The following is a 16,013-nucleotide window of genomic DNA, read 5'->3' as shown; positions in this document are numbered from 1 at the left end:
CATGGAGATCTTGAAGCTTCTTCACCACATCTTGTCATTAGTGGTAAAAATCCTAGGCACACCGTGCCTTGGATCTTCTTTTTGCTGCAAAGGTCATTACCCTAACATTTTGCTTCTTCCTAGCTTCTCTGCAATTTTTCTGATAACTTCTTCTTCTTCTTTCTTCTATCTTCTTTTCTGATGGATGTGACAAACAAAAAAGAGAGAGAAGAGAGAGTAGAAACAAATCATTGATTGTTAGATTAAATAAAATTGAAATCACACTCACAATCCTCAATACATAAAGTAATGTGTGGAGCAATTAATGCCATCAAATCAATTTTAATTTTCCTTTTCAGTTGCCAATGTATAAATTTAATTCAAGTAAAATTTGAATTCCTCTTCTCAATTGGGAGTAGGTAACTGAACCATGCTTTAACAAAATTTGACCCATTTGTTTATAATTGCCGTATGGTTTCCTTGGGTCATTTCCTTCGTTATTTGTTTTATCAACATGGGCCTATTATTTAGGCTTTTCTTCATTTCAAATTTCAGCCCCTAATATTTGAATTAATTTTGCCCAAGGTTGAATTTTTTTCGATGATCCATTTGGGCCAATTTGGTTTTCTTTTATTTCAAAGCACACTCACTTATATTAATTTTGCACATGGCTTGATTAATAACAAGTTGGGCTCATATTGCCTTTTGACCCAATATGAAATTAAATTGCTTACCTGCACACTTGAACAAAAAATCATCAAACAATCTATTAGAAATTATTAAATAAAATACTTAATAATAATTTTAATAATTTTCTAATTTACATTTTAATAATGTTTGATTATCATTTCAGTTTTTCAAACTCAACAAATTGTAATATTAGCTTTTAAATGTAATTAAGAATAATATAGTTATATATTAAGTGATGAAAGATTACAACTGTATCTATAACAATCACTTTAACTGTCATAAATAATAAAAAAATAACATAAATACGTGTATACCTAAATATATATCTCTCATTTTGAAATATCTATTTATATTCCTAGTATAACTATTTTAAAGAAATTGAATTGTTATAATATATTAAAATAGAATTTGAAATAATCTCCTATCTTTAATCTTTTAAAGAAATTATTTTAATTTTTTTAATTAAATTATTTTTTAATCCTTTGACTTCTACTTCTCATGTCTCATTATTGTAACTTAGAATTTTTTTTTTATTTTTTTTCTTACTTTTATGGCATTTTTTTAGATTACTCTATACTTTTTATATTCTCTTATTCTTTACTTTTATAATGGATACTATATGATTTCAATAGTAAAGTTAATTATATTTAATAGGTATAAATTGAATAATAATACATAATTTATCCTCTTTTTTTCATACTCATTGCTTTTTATATTTAGTTTATAAATCAACATTCACTTTACACTTTTTCTTTATCCTCGTTTCACATCATCTCATATCTCTCGTTCTTTTTCCTCCATTTTTTTTTAATGTTTTACATATGTATTTGAAGAATTTGATTGAAGACCACAACTCTTCTTTTTAGTTTGCTAATAATGTGGATTAGGTAATAAAGTCTTAAAACACTAGACTTTTACAAAAAAAAATTTAACTTTTTAATTTTTGGTCTAATTGTATTCATTAATTGTATTATTCATATATCATTTTTTTCAATAATTTATATTTTTAATATCATTTAGTTGTAATATTGTTAAAAATACATGACATTATCGTGAGTCATGAAAAATAAAATTAAAAAATTAAATGTTAATTTCAACTGCAAATCATATCCTTTATAATTGTATTTTATTTTTTTATTTTTAATTTAATTGTGCTCATTAATTGTATCATCGATATATTATTTTTTTTCTTTTTAATAATTTATATATTTTAATAGAAAAAAGATCCTTTAAAATGGCAATGTTAATAAAGTGGTAAAGATGCTTTAAAGTGACAATACAACTTTAGAGGAATCGAATACATTTTAATATCATTTAATTCTAATATTGTTGAAAATACGTTATATTATTGTGAGTCCATGTAATTCTTTGCCTTGAAAATATAAACTTTGCAGATTGAAGCAAAACCTTGTCATTGGAGCATGGCCAGAAACAATTCAGAGGAGGCAAATGCAACAAGGCTTGCCGAACTAGTGAATCAAAGATTCGAAGATAATCAAAATTCAACTCCCAAGATACAAAGAGTTCCTCTATTCTTGCGTCAAAATCCACACTTCTACAGGTACTGCACACCCAAGATGATATCATTTGGTCCCATCCATCACAGCAACCAAAATCTGAAGCAACAAGGACAACACTTGAAACTTCAATGGACATCCCTCTACATTGAACAATACAGGAAACTACCTACTTTTAACGGTAACAAACAAACCGCCGCAAATTAGTTGTTCGGAATTGTACAAAATAACATAGAGGAAATAAAGGAACTCTTCTCTAAGGATGTGCTTGAAGGCTATTGTAACAATGAACTGATATGGATGTTGTTTGAAGATGGATGTTCTTATCTCTTTTGCTTGGAGAATTTTGACATTGAGCATCCAGAAGCTCTGAATCTAAAGGTTGATCAATGGATGCATATTTGGCGAGATATGACCTTGCTAGAGAACCAACTTCCAGTGAAGCTGTTGAAGCTGCTCAGCACACAAAAAGGATCTGATTTAGAGAATTTACTCTACAATTTTGTTACAATGGGTGCTGTAAAGAGGAACTGTACCGTGATGATTAGACTTGCATATACAGCTGAATCAGTTCATCATCTGCTGGGTTTTGTTCGATCTTACTTTGTTGGTGAAAGTGAAATGGAGACTGAGAAAATAGGAAGTGATTTGATGGCTCATCTTCCTCTTCTTCCTCATCCTTGGCAAACTTACAAGAACGTCCGTGATCTTAAAAAATCTGGGATTCGAGTTGCGAAGGCAAAGAGTCCTGAATGGAAATGGAATAACTTGTCTTTCACGTCAAGATGGTTTAGCGGCAGATTGAGACTTCCTGTTTATGTAAACAATGATGTTACGCCTTATTTCTTTCGAAACTTGATTGCATATGAGATGTGTCCGGACTTTTGTAGCAGCTTCGAATGCTGTTCGTTCTTTTCTTTCATGGATTCTTTGATTGATGATGCTGAGGCTGTGAAGGAACTTAGATCAGCTGGTGTTATCCAAAATTTGCTTAAGAGCGATCAAGAACTGGCGAATTTTCTTAATGATATTGGCCATGAGTTGCCCACTAAAATATTTAATCATCTGAGGAGCAATGCTGCCCCCTTTCAGCAAGAAATATGTTGAAGTCAAGTTTCAAATAGAAAGACATTACTCAAACAAATGGAGGACTTAGTTGGCTGAAGCACGCAGTACTTATTTCAATTCTCCATGGTCTTTGCTTGCTTTTCTGGCTGCGTTTACAGCATTAATTCTCACTTTTTTCAAACATGGTATGCCGTGCATTCTAAAGATCAGTGAAAACTTGTTCGGTAACACAAGCTTTTTCCATATGTAAAGGAAAAAACAATTACAACCTCTTGTTTAATGCAAAGATTACAACACTACTATTCTAATTTAAATCCCTATTTGGTAAATAGCACGTGTTAGTACTGAATAACATAAAGAATTAGTTGCACGTCAAAGAAAATTAGAAGGAGTGAGAGTTTATAAGATGAGAGACCATTAACGTGATGCCGTTAAGGTTTTGAGTGTTCAGAATCTCTGAATCTAAATCTATTTTCTTAATTTCTGGATGATGGGTTCAGAAATCAGAATCCCAATAGAATGGTTGAAAAAGTTAACTGAAGAGAGATATATAGTAGTCTTTTCTGTCATTATTTGAATTTTTCTGTTTGGAATGAAAATGAGTTAACCCTTAATAAACAATACTATACAAGCTTTAATTACAAACATGTTTTTCCATTACATAAGGAATCAAATAATGCCAATGAGTATGGGTCTCACACACACAAATAATAGATAGAAAACAACTCGAGATACACGCTTTTTTTTGTCTAAGATTCTTAGATGCAAATCATGATCAGTGTGGGTCACACACACACATACACTGATAAACGGACCCTTATTATTTAAATGTGGTAACTAATTTTTAGGAGAATGTATGGTATACCATGTTTGAAGAACAGCGAGAATTAATCCTGAAAGTGCAGCCAGAAAAGCAAGCAGAGACCAGGGAGAACTGAAATAAGTACTCTGTGTTTCAGCCAGAAAAGTTCTCCATCTACTCGAGTAATGTTCCTGAATTTGACGCCTCACTTGGATATATTTCTTACTAATGGGGATAGCATCGGTTGTGTATATTTGATTGAACATTTTAGCGGGGAAGTGATGCCCAATATCATTAAAGAATTTGGCCACTTCCTCATCACTCTCAACCAAATTTTGGATAACACCAGCTGATCTAAGCTCCTTCACATCCTCAGCATTATCTATCAAGGAATCCATGAAAGAAAGGTAACAACAACATTCGAAGCTGTTGCGAAAGTCCGGACACATCTCGTATGCAATCAAGTTTCGAAAAAAGTAAGGCGTGACACTGCTGAATACCCACAAAGGAAGTGTCAATTCTCCACCAAACCTCTTGTTTACCTTAACCTGGATCCCTGATTTTTTCAGATCACGTATGTTCTTGTAAGTTTGCCAAACTAGGGAGGAACGAGGACGAGGACGAGGACGAGGACAAGGCATCTGAATACCACCATTTTGGTTTGGGATATTCTGTTCAATCTCTGTATGAAAGTAGGAGGAGCGAAGAAAATCAAGTATATGATTTCTTATAGGGATTGTGATCGATGTCATTCTTCTCCGCTTTCCTTCGCCCATGCTCATAAAATTTGTGATTAAATACTCCAAGTCAGCACCTTGTGTTTTGCTCAGCAGTTGCAGCAGTTTAATTGGAAGTTGGTTTTCCAGCAATGGAATATCTCTGCCAATATACATCAGTTGATCAAGCTTTAGATTCAGTTCTTCTGGATGTTGAGCATTAACGTGGTCCATGTAATAGAGCAAAGAACATCCATCCTCAAGCAGCATCCAAGTCAGTTCTTCATCATTATACCCTTCAATTACATCCTCAGCAAACAGCTCCTTTAGTTCCACAATGTTATCTCCTACAACTCCATACAAATAGTTTGCTGCTTCTTGCTTGTTACCATTACAAGGACCTACTTCTTTACTGTATTCTTCAATGTAGAGGGATGTCCATTGAGATTTCAAGTGTTGACCTTGTTGCTTCAGATTTTTGTTGCCATGATGAATGGGACCAAATGATATCATTGTGGGTATGCAATACTCGTAGAAGCTGGTTTTTTGACGCCAAAAAAGAGGAACTCTTTGTATCTTGGGAGTTGAAGAAATTTGATTATTATGATCAAATGTTTGATTCAGTAATTGGGCAAGCTTTGCTTCCCTTCCCACCTTTGCATCCTCTGCCATTGCAAATGATGCAGCAACACTTGACGTTATTTAATTTGTAAGCTGCTCGCACCACAAACAAAAAATCAACATTTATTAACACTCCAAATTATTATTTTAGTATAGTATTTTTTATCAACTCATGTAATCGGTGCGTGTGTATTTAGTTTAGGAAAGAACTTTATTTTTACATTGCCAAATTCTTATGTCTAATATCATCTTTTATTTTGTTAGTGTATTATGTAAAATCATATTAGATATATATAAAAATAAAATTGGTCTTACATCAAATAGACAATATTACTTTAATGAAAAATCAATATGAATTTGTCGCCTGTATAAATATTTTGATAGAATAATTAAAAATAATATAAAGTTTAAATTGAGATTAAAAGTAGTATTAGAGTTCTAATAGGAGAAGAAATATACATCTATCACTAAAAAGTATATATGTACGTCATCGTTTTATAAACAATTAAGGATGCAAATCAATAATTTAATGAAAAGAAAGCAAGGAATGCAAAAGAATGGTTTCTGAGTTAAATAATTAATAACAAAAGAAAAAGGTTTATAGGAAGATAGAAGAATAGGGTCATAACTTGCCTTGTAATGACAGGAGAGAGAAGTTTGGACACATATATCATTGGAGAAATTAGTAATTGGAGAAGCATGCATCTATCTATATAGGAGAGCCTACACACTCATTTATATACTTCATTTTAGGTTGCTCGATTGGCTTTATTTTATTCTCTATATACGGACATCCTTTACCCTTCTAAGCAAGCAATGTGGTGCCATGCTTAATTAGGTAAAAACTTTACACTAGTTTGATTTAAAACTAACGTTTTGAAAATTGAGCTGGCTATTAAACTCTTTTTTTTTTTTTGGTGACTTGCTATTAAACTCTTTTGGTTATTAATTTATTAGTTTAAAAATTTAATTGTGGTTAAACTAAAATAATCAAATTTTAATAAAATAATATATAAAATTACAAATAATCATATAAAAATGTGATTATATTAAAAGTACGATATCAATTAAAATCTTATAATCTCATGTAACAACAAAAATATCCAAATAAAATATTGAATTATATATATATATATAACAACAAAATATATTTAATTATATATATATTAAATTATAATACAAAAATCAAATAACAAAAAAAAATATTTAAATAAAATTTTTAATTATATAACAAAAAAGCATCAACTAATTTAATCAAGATTCAACCGTATAAATGTCGGATTATAACAAAATAAAATATTTATATATTTAATTGTATATATTAGATTATAAATAAAGATTAAAAAATCTAAGATAATAAGTTATAAAATAATTAAAAAACTATTTAAATATAATTCTAATGAACTAGTTATCTATTTTATTAATTGTTATAACTCAAATATTATTTTTATATATTTTAATCTACGTCTAATAAAATAAACCAAAAATAAAACAAATAAAAAAATGTAATTTTCCATTTGTTCTGTTTTTGGTGGTCCGTGGTTTGTAGTTGGATTTTCGTGATTGTCTAAAAAGAATGGAAGTAATGTTAATAATGGGCATATGCCCAAAAGGCCTACCAACATAACTTATAACTTTGGAAAATCAGCCGCCCCTTTTCTATTATAGTTGAGCTATACATTCAAGTATTTTTAGTAATTAAATTTAATTAAATTGATTTAAATTTAATAAAAATTATTTTTATTACATCAGCATGTATTACATATGCATTTCAATAACACAAAATATATTATTTTTTTGCTTTTATCTTTTTTTTCTCTTCCTTCTTATTCTTTTAAATTCGTACACGTAAGTTTTTTTTTTTTTTCTTTTTTTTTGCACACGCAGATTCTTCTTTTTCTTCTCTTTTGTTATTATCATCACCAAGGCTGCGTTTGTTTTTAGAGACAGGACAGAACATGACACTGAAACAGAGACAATAAGACGGAGACACTAAAAATGATCTTTTGTGTATTGTGTTTGGATACAATGGACAAGACACTAATGTAATGTCTAGTATTATATTTGGATACACATGGACAAGACTAAAATATTATATGAAATGACTAAAATAGCCCTGTGATTTCAAATTTTCTACATCAATACAAATTAATTTAATAAAAAATGAGAGTACGTAGGAGTACAGACGGAACTTGAAAAAAATATTTAAAGAGGCAAAAAATTTTAATAAAAAAATATATTAGTATTTATATTAAAATAAAATTTATAAATATAATTATTTTATTTTAAAATTTATTATTAATATGTAGGAATACATATGGTTAATGATGGTTTCAGTGGCTAAGAGAAGGGGGGTTGAATCTTAGCCCCTTTTTCTGTTGCTAACACTTGCTGAACTCAGATGAGACTTTTTTGTTTCAGCTCGTCTTTGGACACGAGACTTTTTATTTTGTCTCGTCACTTGCCACGAGACTTTTTGTTTTGTCTCGTCACTTGGCACGAGACATTTCAGTTTTTTGCTCCTGTGCAGTAGAAAATGGAAATGGAGTAGAAGAGAAGAAAGATTACACCCAGATATATCCTGGTTCAGCTGCTAAGTGCAGTGCAGCCTACATCCAGTCTCCATCACAACAATGATGGAATTTCACTATAATCAACCTGATTACAAACTGTAAAGTGCTAACCCAACTTACAAGGGGATTCCCACAGAATCATGAAACACAACATAGATGAACAAAGGAACTCTAAGACATCTATGGCTTTTTCTTTTAATTTTGCACTCTCTGCCTTTTTCCGCTCTATGGCTTTTTCATACAAACCTCACTTGTTTGCCTTTTTCCATGAGACTCAAGACATGACAAAATTAAACAGAAAAATACTAAACAGAATACATTGAAGGAGAAGAGAAAACTGTTAGCTCAGGTAGCTCTGAGAACTCTGTGCCTTGCACTCTCAAATTTTCTCCTTGCTTCAAACAGTGGTTGTTCACCCTTAATATAGAAGAGAGAAGCCTCCACTTATTGAAGCTAAAACCGAACCAACTTCTTCCTCCTTCAACACAGAACCGGTTCGGCCACACAGAGAGAGAAGAGATAACCATGTAAAACCCAACATGCAATTACCTCTAGTCCTTCCTTGATCATCACCCTTCATCAATCCGAGCTCTCCATCCTTGGCTTGCTCTCCAAGATGGATTTCTGGCCCTTGATGCTTCATGATGATAATGACTTCATCTGCTTCAATCTCTGCCTTAACCATCACTTCGCCACTCTAGCTACTCCCTGTGGTGGTTAAACAGAATCAAAGACAAGCCATGCTTCAAGAATCTCCTCCATGCTGGCCGAATCTTCAACGTCCATTTTTTAACATGAAAGGCTCAAGATACCTCACCAAATCTAACCAAATATGGTGAATATCTCAGTCACAGCTCATTTTTATTTTAGTATGTTTTCTTGCCATCATTAGCTTGATGGTCTTGATGCATGCAACTTCTTCCTTTTCTTGGTTGATGAGCATAGCGTTCATAGCTTCCTGGACAAGGACCGAAGGAAGAAGAAGAAAGAGATGAGAGAGAATGTGAAGTTAAAGTAAAAGCAATTAAATGAAACTGAAACATATTGATAGATTGCTTTTACTTCCCTTGCTTTGAGTAGCGTATAGCATTAATCATAATGATTCCATATCAAATCAAAGTCAAGTTCTCTCTCATGTTTCCAATGTTAGCTTATTAAGTTTTGAAATCCATTCTTAGCAAGTAATGGAATCCGTTGAAAAGCATGAAGCCTATTTGCTTTCTTAGTTTCGGACCAGGCTTGGAACCATTCATCACTAATAAGACTTGGGCTTGTAGTATTGAAATTAAAGCTGGCCCAATTAGTTAACATTTGCTTTCCTGATGAATTTTGTTTCGGATCAAGCATGAGAAAATTAATCATGGGCTTGGTTGTAACAACATTAAGCTTGGCCCATCAATAAAAATTCAGCCACTTGTTATAAACCATGCATCAAGGCTGATTGTTGGGCTTAAACTAAAGGCTCATTTTTCGGCCCAACATAAAATCTGCACAACAAAATTATTAATTAAGCAAATATGAATTAAGATAAAATTAATAATTTTGTAGTTAAATATTTTAATAATGTTTGTTCATCATCAAACTTAAATAAGAGTTTTCCAAACTCATCAATCTCCCCCTTGATGACAAACATTATTAAAATTGAAATGGAAAGAAATTTAGAGATTGAGTAAAGAATACTCCCTTTGAATTTGAATTTCTCCCCCTTTCTAAATGTCACATTGCTCCCCCTTGATGTATGCTTATTTTACCAAGGGAAGCACTAACCTATAACATTTGAATCAAGCTTCAAGAACAATGTTATTTAGCATATTATAAGATGCTAAATGCTTGATTTATGAGCAGTTTTAATTGATAATCAAAACTCATTTGATATCATAAACTGATTTACTGCTCAAACAATTTCATACATAAAAAATGTCCAAATATTTTTCAAACATTTCTGTTAGTATATCAGAGCAAAACAAAATGATAGAAAATTATTTGAAGTACACATGATCAAAACAAGGCAGTTTTAATACATTACACAATTTAAAGGAACTGCCAAAAATAAGTTTTCAATCCAACAAGTTTATCAATGATGAATTAACAGCCAGGCATTAAAAATAAATCAAACATCATTGTAAACCAAATGCCAAATGAGTATTAACTAATCATGATAAACCAAATGCAACTTAAGCAGCAACCATAGTGAATGCAATTACAACATGCATTCTTTGAACAAGGGTGATCATGAATTTTCAATTTTGAAAATTTCATCCCCTGTTCCCCTGTTTTTCCAGCCCCTGTTTCGTTCCAATTTCAATTTTGGAATCCTAAATTTCCTCCCCCCTTTTGTCATCATGGGGGCACCTGCACAAAACATGATCAAACACAGCAAGATATTCAAGGTAAAGTAGCAAGAGTATATCACAGTATTCTAGAGATTATCCTAGAGCAGTGAGTATCAAGTCATGCTCATACAAAAAACAGATTGAGCCTAATGGAGCCAATATCAAACAGAGTAAAAATCACTAATCATCAGAAAAGTTAATTTCTTCTTCTTCAGTATTTTCTTCACTGTCATCTCCCAAATCTTCTTTAAAACGTTCCACCATCAGATTGACCCTGTCTTTGCAATTCTTCCAAGCTTTCTCACTCTCATAAGCTTGCTTGCGGGCTTCTTTGTGGGACCGAAACATCAAGTCTGCCATGTTCGAAAATTCTCCCAAAATCTGTTTGATGGACTTGATTGTTTTGGAAGATTCTGGTCTGCTTTCATAGTCACTATCCAATGCAGCAGATTTTCGCCCTTTGGTTTCCTTAGTTGCTCCTCCTCCTCTGATTGAAGACACCTTGTTTTCTACAGCCTCATTTAACAAATCAACTTTAAAGTACTCAAATATTCTAGTTAAAAACATACCATAAGGCAGGTTAGCCTTTCTGGTACTTCTAACAGAATCCCACATGTGCCTAATCATAATATAACCAAAGGATATAGGAGTAGAGGTAACCAAAGCAAATAAGATGAGACAGTCAGAAAATGTTACTCAGTTGTGTGAGCCGCTTTGGGGAGTCAGAATATGAGTGATGATGCGGTGAAGCAGGGAATTAACCGGTTCTAGAGCTTTGTGTGTTGGAATGGTGCCATGCAATCCAGAAAGGTTCTCACAAATGTGCTTGAGAATAGTCTTGTATGGAGCACCAACTTGTGTGTCCCATTTTTCCACCATGTATGCTCGCGGTCCTTCATCCTTGAACCCAAGGGCCGCTCCAATTGTCTCAGCATCAAGGGCTATTTGAACCCTTTTGACGTAGGAATGAAGGGTGCCGTCAATGAGCCGCATATTGACATAAAACTCTCGAACAAGACCAGGGTAGACTGGTTTCTGGATGAGAAGCAGAGGCTTCCAGTTGAGGAGTTCAAACAGAGAGGAGATATTGATACCCTTGTTGGTGAGATTTTCAAGGCTAACAAGATAGGTTGTGCACAAATGACGCTTCTCCATAACCTCTTTATGAAACTCAAAAGAGGTGCAAGAGTTAAATCTGCTTGGATCAAAGTGGGAGTGTGTCTTGCCATACTTGTCTCTGAATTTCATAGATTCCAAGTTTGGAGGTTCAGTAGTGTCATTGAGTGCAAATCCCTGATTCTTCTGGGAGCTTTTTCCAGGAGTAGTCCGCTTCGGTGATGAGGGTGGAGGTGAAGGAATGGGAGAAGCATGAGATTCTTGCTCTTCTTCCTCTTGGGGCTCCTTGTTCTTCCTGTTTCGTCCTCTTCCGGAACTCTTTTGTGCCACTACCTTTCTTCTCATGGCTTCGGTTTGTTTGGTTGGAGGTGAGGGAGAGGATGAGGAAGTAGAATGTATGTGGATGTGAGTGTGAGTTTGGAGTGTTGATGGTTTTTGAGAAAGAAGAATTCTTTCACTCTTTCTTGGCGCGGTTTTCTTTTTCATGGTAATGGGGGAATGAAATATGAAAGGTTGGGGGTGATAACCAAATTGAGTGGGAGAGAGAGACAAGGTGGGTGAACACATTTAATGAGGTTTGGAAAGAGAATATGGAGAGAGTAATGACCATTAGTGGACGGTTAATGACCATAATGGGTGGTTATTATCCAAAAAAATGATTTCCCTTTTAACTTTTGAAATCCAAAACTGAAAAGTTGTTGCCTTAAATCAAGGGATTAGATGGAGAAAGGGATTTGATTTAACAATAACCACTTCCAAGAGGATATGATGACACAAGGAAGAAGATTCTTATTTGCATAGTGAGATAACTAACAAAACTGTTATGGTGGGGTCAAGAAATTTTGGTGGGGCCCATAAAATTTTGAATTTTGCGTTGCCTCCCCCTTGACCACAGCTCTTCCATCATGCCATTATTTTTATCTCGTCCAAACCTACGAGCAAAACTGAACAGAGTCACAAATTCACAGATTTTCAATAAAACTTAAATCAAACATTCCCAAACTTTTTCTCAAGGTACAGAATCTGTCTTCACAGAGGAGTTTTGTAAAAATATCAGCAATTTGGTCTTCAGATTTTACAAATTGAATATCAATAGTACCCTTTTGCACATGTTCCCTAATAAAATGATATTTTATCTCAATGTGCTTTGTTCTTGAGTGCAGAACAGGATTTTTTGATATATTTATTGCACTCATATTATCACAAAATAAGGGTATACTATTGATTTTTAATTTGTAATCTTCCAATTGTGTTTTTAACCAAATTAATTGAGTGCAACATGCAGATGCGGAAATGTATTCTGCTTCATCAGTGGATAAAGCCACTGTGGCTTGTTTCTTGCTTGACCACATGTTGAGTGAGCTTCCAAGGAAGCAACATATGCCGGACGTGCTTCTTCTATCCACTCTATCTCCCGCATAATCTGCATCACAAAACCCTACTGCACAAAAGTTATCAGATTTAGGATACCACAATCCATAATCACAAGTTCCCTTGATGTATCTAATGATGCGCTTAACGGCCGTAAGATGGGATTCTTTTGGGTGAGATTGAAACCTTGAACATACACCCACACTTTGGACGATATCCGGTCTAGAGGAGGTAAGGTACATGAGTGAACCTATCATTCCCCTATACCTTGTTTCATCCACATCTTGACCATCATCATCCTTTTCAAGTTTTGTGTTGGGATGCATTGGTGTACCCATTGATTTGGAATTTTCTAGGCTAAACTTTTTGATAAGTTCTTTTGCATACTTTTCTTGGTAAATAAAAGTACCACTAGGAGTTTGTTTAATTTGGAGGCCAAGAAAGAAAGTAAGCTCTCCCATTAAACTCATTTCAAACTCACTAGTCATGAGTTTTCCAAACTCTTCACATAAGGAAATGTTGGCCGAACCAAATACAATGTCATCAACATAAACTTGAACAAGGAGTATATCATCATTAGATGCTTTAATGAATAAAGTAGTGTCGGTGGTACCCCTTTGAAATTTATTTTCCAACAAGAAGGCACTAAGCCTTTCATACCAAGCTCTTGGAGCTTGTCTAAGACCATAAAGAGCCTTAGTTAATTTGAAAATATGATTTGAAAACTCTTTATGTTCAAAACCGGGGGGTTGTGCCACACACACTTCTCTATCAATAAAGCCATTAAGGAAAGCACATTTAACATCCATTTGAAACATTTTGAAACCTTTATGGGCGGCATAGGCAAGAAGCAACCGAATTGCTTCCATTCTAGCTACCGGAGCAAAAGACTCATCAAAATCTATACCCTCTTCTTGATCGTAACCTTGGGCCACTAATCTAGCCATGTTTGATGTAAGACATAAATAAAAAAAATTATAATTGATAGATAGACAATATATTAAATTTATTTTTTTAATATTTTTTAATATATATTAGTTATAATTTATTGATATAGAATTATAGATTATGTTCCTATTATTTGAGCCAGCTCGTGAACTCGAGCCAACTCGTGAGCTCGAGCCAGCTCGTAAACTTTCGTTGAGTTGAGCTTGAGCTTACGAAATAGGCTCAATTGTTAATGAGTCGAGCCGTGAGTCAAGCTTAATTTTTGTGAGCCGAGCTTGAGCTTGATCTAACTCGACTCAGCTCGGCTCACTTCTAGCCGTACTAACATCTTTATTGTTTCTGATTTTTTTCGGTGTTATCATTAAATAATTTCAGTTTATTTTTTAGTTTATTTCGGTTTATTTGTAAAATAATTTCGAATCATTTATGTGTTAACTGAGGCTCAACTAATGCTGCTGATAATTATTATATATCATTAATCACTGATATCACAAAAAAGCACTTGCCAATACGTGGAAAATATGCTTCAATTCTCTCTATAAATTAGACTTCTCACTAGGCTCACATTGTTCATACATATATAGATACACTAGAAGAGTAAGAGAGATACAGTGTATTAACGAAAAAGTTCCTGAATTTTTCATTTTCTGGTTTACTGCCCACCAACTCTCTTATGTGCTATCATATATGCTTTTTTTTTTCAAATGAACATCAATTAAACTAAAAAATGAATCGACAATACTTAAAGAATAAAAAATTTTGTCAATACTTACGAGCAGCATCAAGTGAACAGTTCAATTAGCATACATATGAACCGAAATTAGTTTCGATTTGAACAAACAGTTAAAAAGACTCAATCATTAACAAAAACACATCAAATTCATTTTTGGATCCAAATAAACCTCAATTAAGCTAAGAAATAAATCAAAATTACTTAAGGAATAAAAAATTTAGTCAATACTTAATAGCAGAATCAAGTGAACCTCAATTAATACACAAATGAAGCGAAATAAATTAAGAAATAAACCGAAATTATTTAATGATAACAGCAAAAAAGATCAGAACGAACCAATATAGATGTTTGCAAAATATCAGTGTTATTGGTGATAAAGATAACGAAAAAAAAGAAAAAAAAAAGAAGAAGTCGCAACATTGAAGAAGAAGAAGAAGCGTGTGTGAATTTGGAAGAAGAAAACGAAGAAAGAGGAGGAGAAGAAAAAGGAAAGAAAAAAAACCTACGTGCGCGAATTTGGAAGAAGAAGAAGATCAGATTAAGAAGTAGAAAGAGGAGAAGAAGATGAGAAAGGAGAAGAAAACGAGAAACGAGAAAGAAAAGGAAAAAAAGGCGCGTGATTTAAAAAGTTGTTATAACAACTTAGTTAAATTTAGTTAAGTATTTTACTTAGATGTAGAATTTTATTCTTTCTATTATAAGTTCAAAATTTATTAAATGTTTAAATGTACCAAATTAATGAATGGATATATAATTGGAAAAAGTATTAAAATGAGAGTAATGCTAGGTAGACAAAAAAATAACCAGAACTTACTTTATTTAGCATTCATTAATTGTCGTAACAATTAATGAATATTAAATAAGGGAACTTATGACTGTTTTTGGCTGATTTTCTTTGGTTACCAAACATTTCCGATTGAATAAAGAGTGTACGAGTTAAATCTCAATTTGGCCCCTAAAATTTAGCTCGATGCTCAGAATGACCCTCACAATTTCGTTGGCCCCAATTAGAACCCCTAAATTTGCAATTGTGGCTCCAACTTGCCCCTGCAATCATCTCCGTCACTAGAATGCTGATTTGATGCAATTGCATGACACGGTGGATACTACTTAAATGACGGCGCACTGGTTTCGCGTCCAAACCCTTTGGAAACCACGTTATTTCAGTTTTTTGTGGGTTAAAACTCTCTTTCTTTCCACTATGACGATCATAAGTTGCTAAACATTAAGAAAACCTTTACACTACGTGGTTTCCAAAGGGTTTGCGCGCGAAACTAATGCGTCGTCGTTTAAGTAGTGTCTACCATATCACGCAATTGCGCTAGATCAGCATTTCGGTGACGGAGATGATCGCAGGGACAAGTTGGAGCCACAATTGTAAATTTGAGGGTTCTAATTGAGGCCAACAAAATTGTGGAGGTCATTTTGAGCATCAGACCAAATTTCAGGGGTCAAATTGAGATTTAACTCAAGAGTGTACTTGTCCAATTTTAAATGTTCATATAAATCACAATAATTTATTGCAATCTTATAGTTACGTTATTTA

At 33.2% G+C, this 16,013-nt stretch overlaps 1 protein-coding gene and 1 pseudogene across 1 annotated transcript; one reads left to right on the top strand and one right to left on the bottom strand.

Annotated features, from left to right (window-relative positions):
* Positions 1-2,090: 2,090 nt before the first annotated feature.
* On the top strand, positions 2,091-3,467 carry LOC107614865 (UPF0481 protein At3g47200-like; annotated as a pseudogene).
* Positions 3,468-3,940: 473 nt separating this feature from the next.
* Positions 3,941-6,130, bottom strand: LOC107616713 (UPF0481 protein At3g47200-like). The gene is made up of 2 exons (XM_016318655.3): positions 6,027-6,130; positions 3,941-5,486 (listed from the first exon to the last, which is right to left on the bottom strand). Exon 2 carries the CDS (start codon positions 5,442-5,444, stop codon positions 4,092-4,094), a length of 1,353 nt encoding a protein of 450 aa, XP_016174141.1. The 5' UTR covers positions 5,445-5,486; positions 6,027-6,130; the 3' UTR covers positions 3,941-4,091.
* Between the last annotated feature and the right edge of the window lie 9,883 nt (positions 6,131-16,013).

This window comes from Arachis ipaensis, chromosome B9 (genome assembly GCF_059453495.1).
Source record: "Arachis ipaensis isolate K30076 ecotype BB chromosome B9, ASM5945349v1, whole genome shotgun sequence".
NCBI lineage: Eukaryota > Viridiplantae > Streptophyta > Magnoliopsida > Fabales > Fabaceae > Arachis > Arachis ipaensis.
The sequence above is the reverse complement of the archived record's forward strand: the minus strand, read 5'-3'. Positions and strand labels throughout refer to the sequence as shown.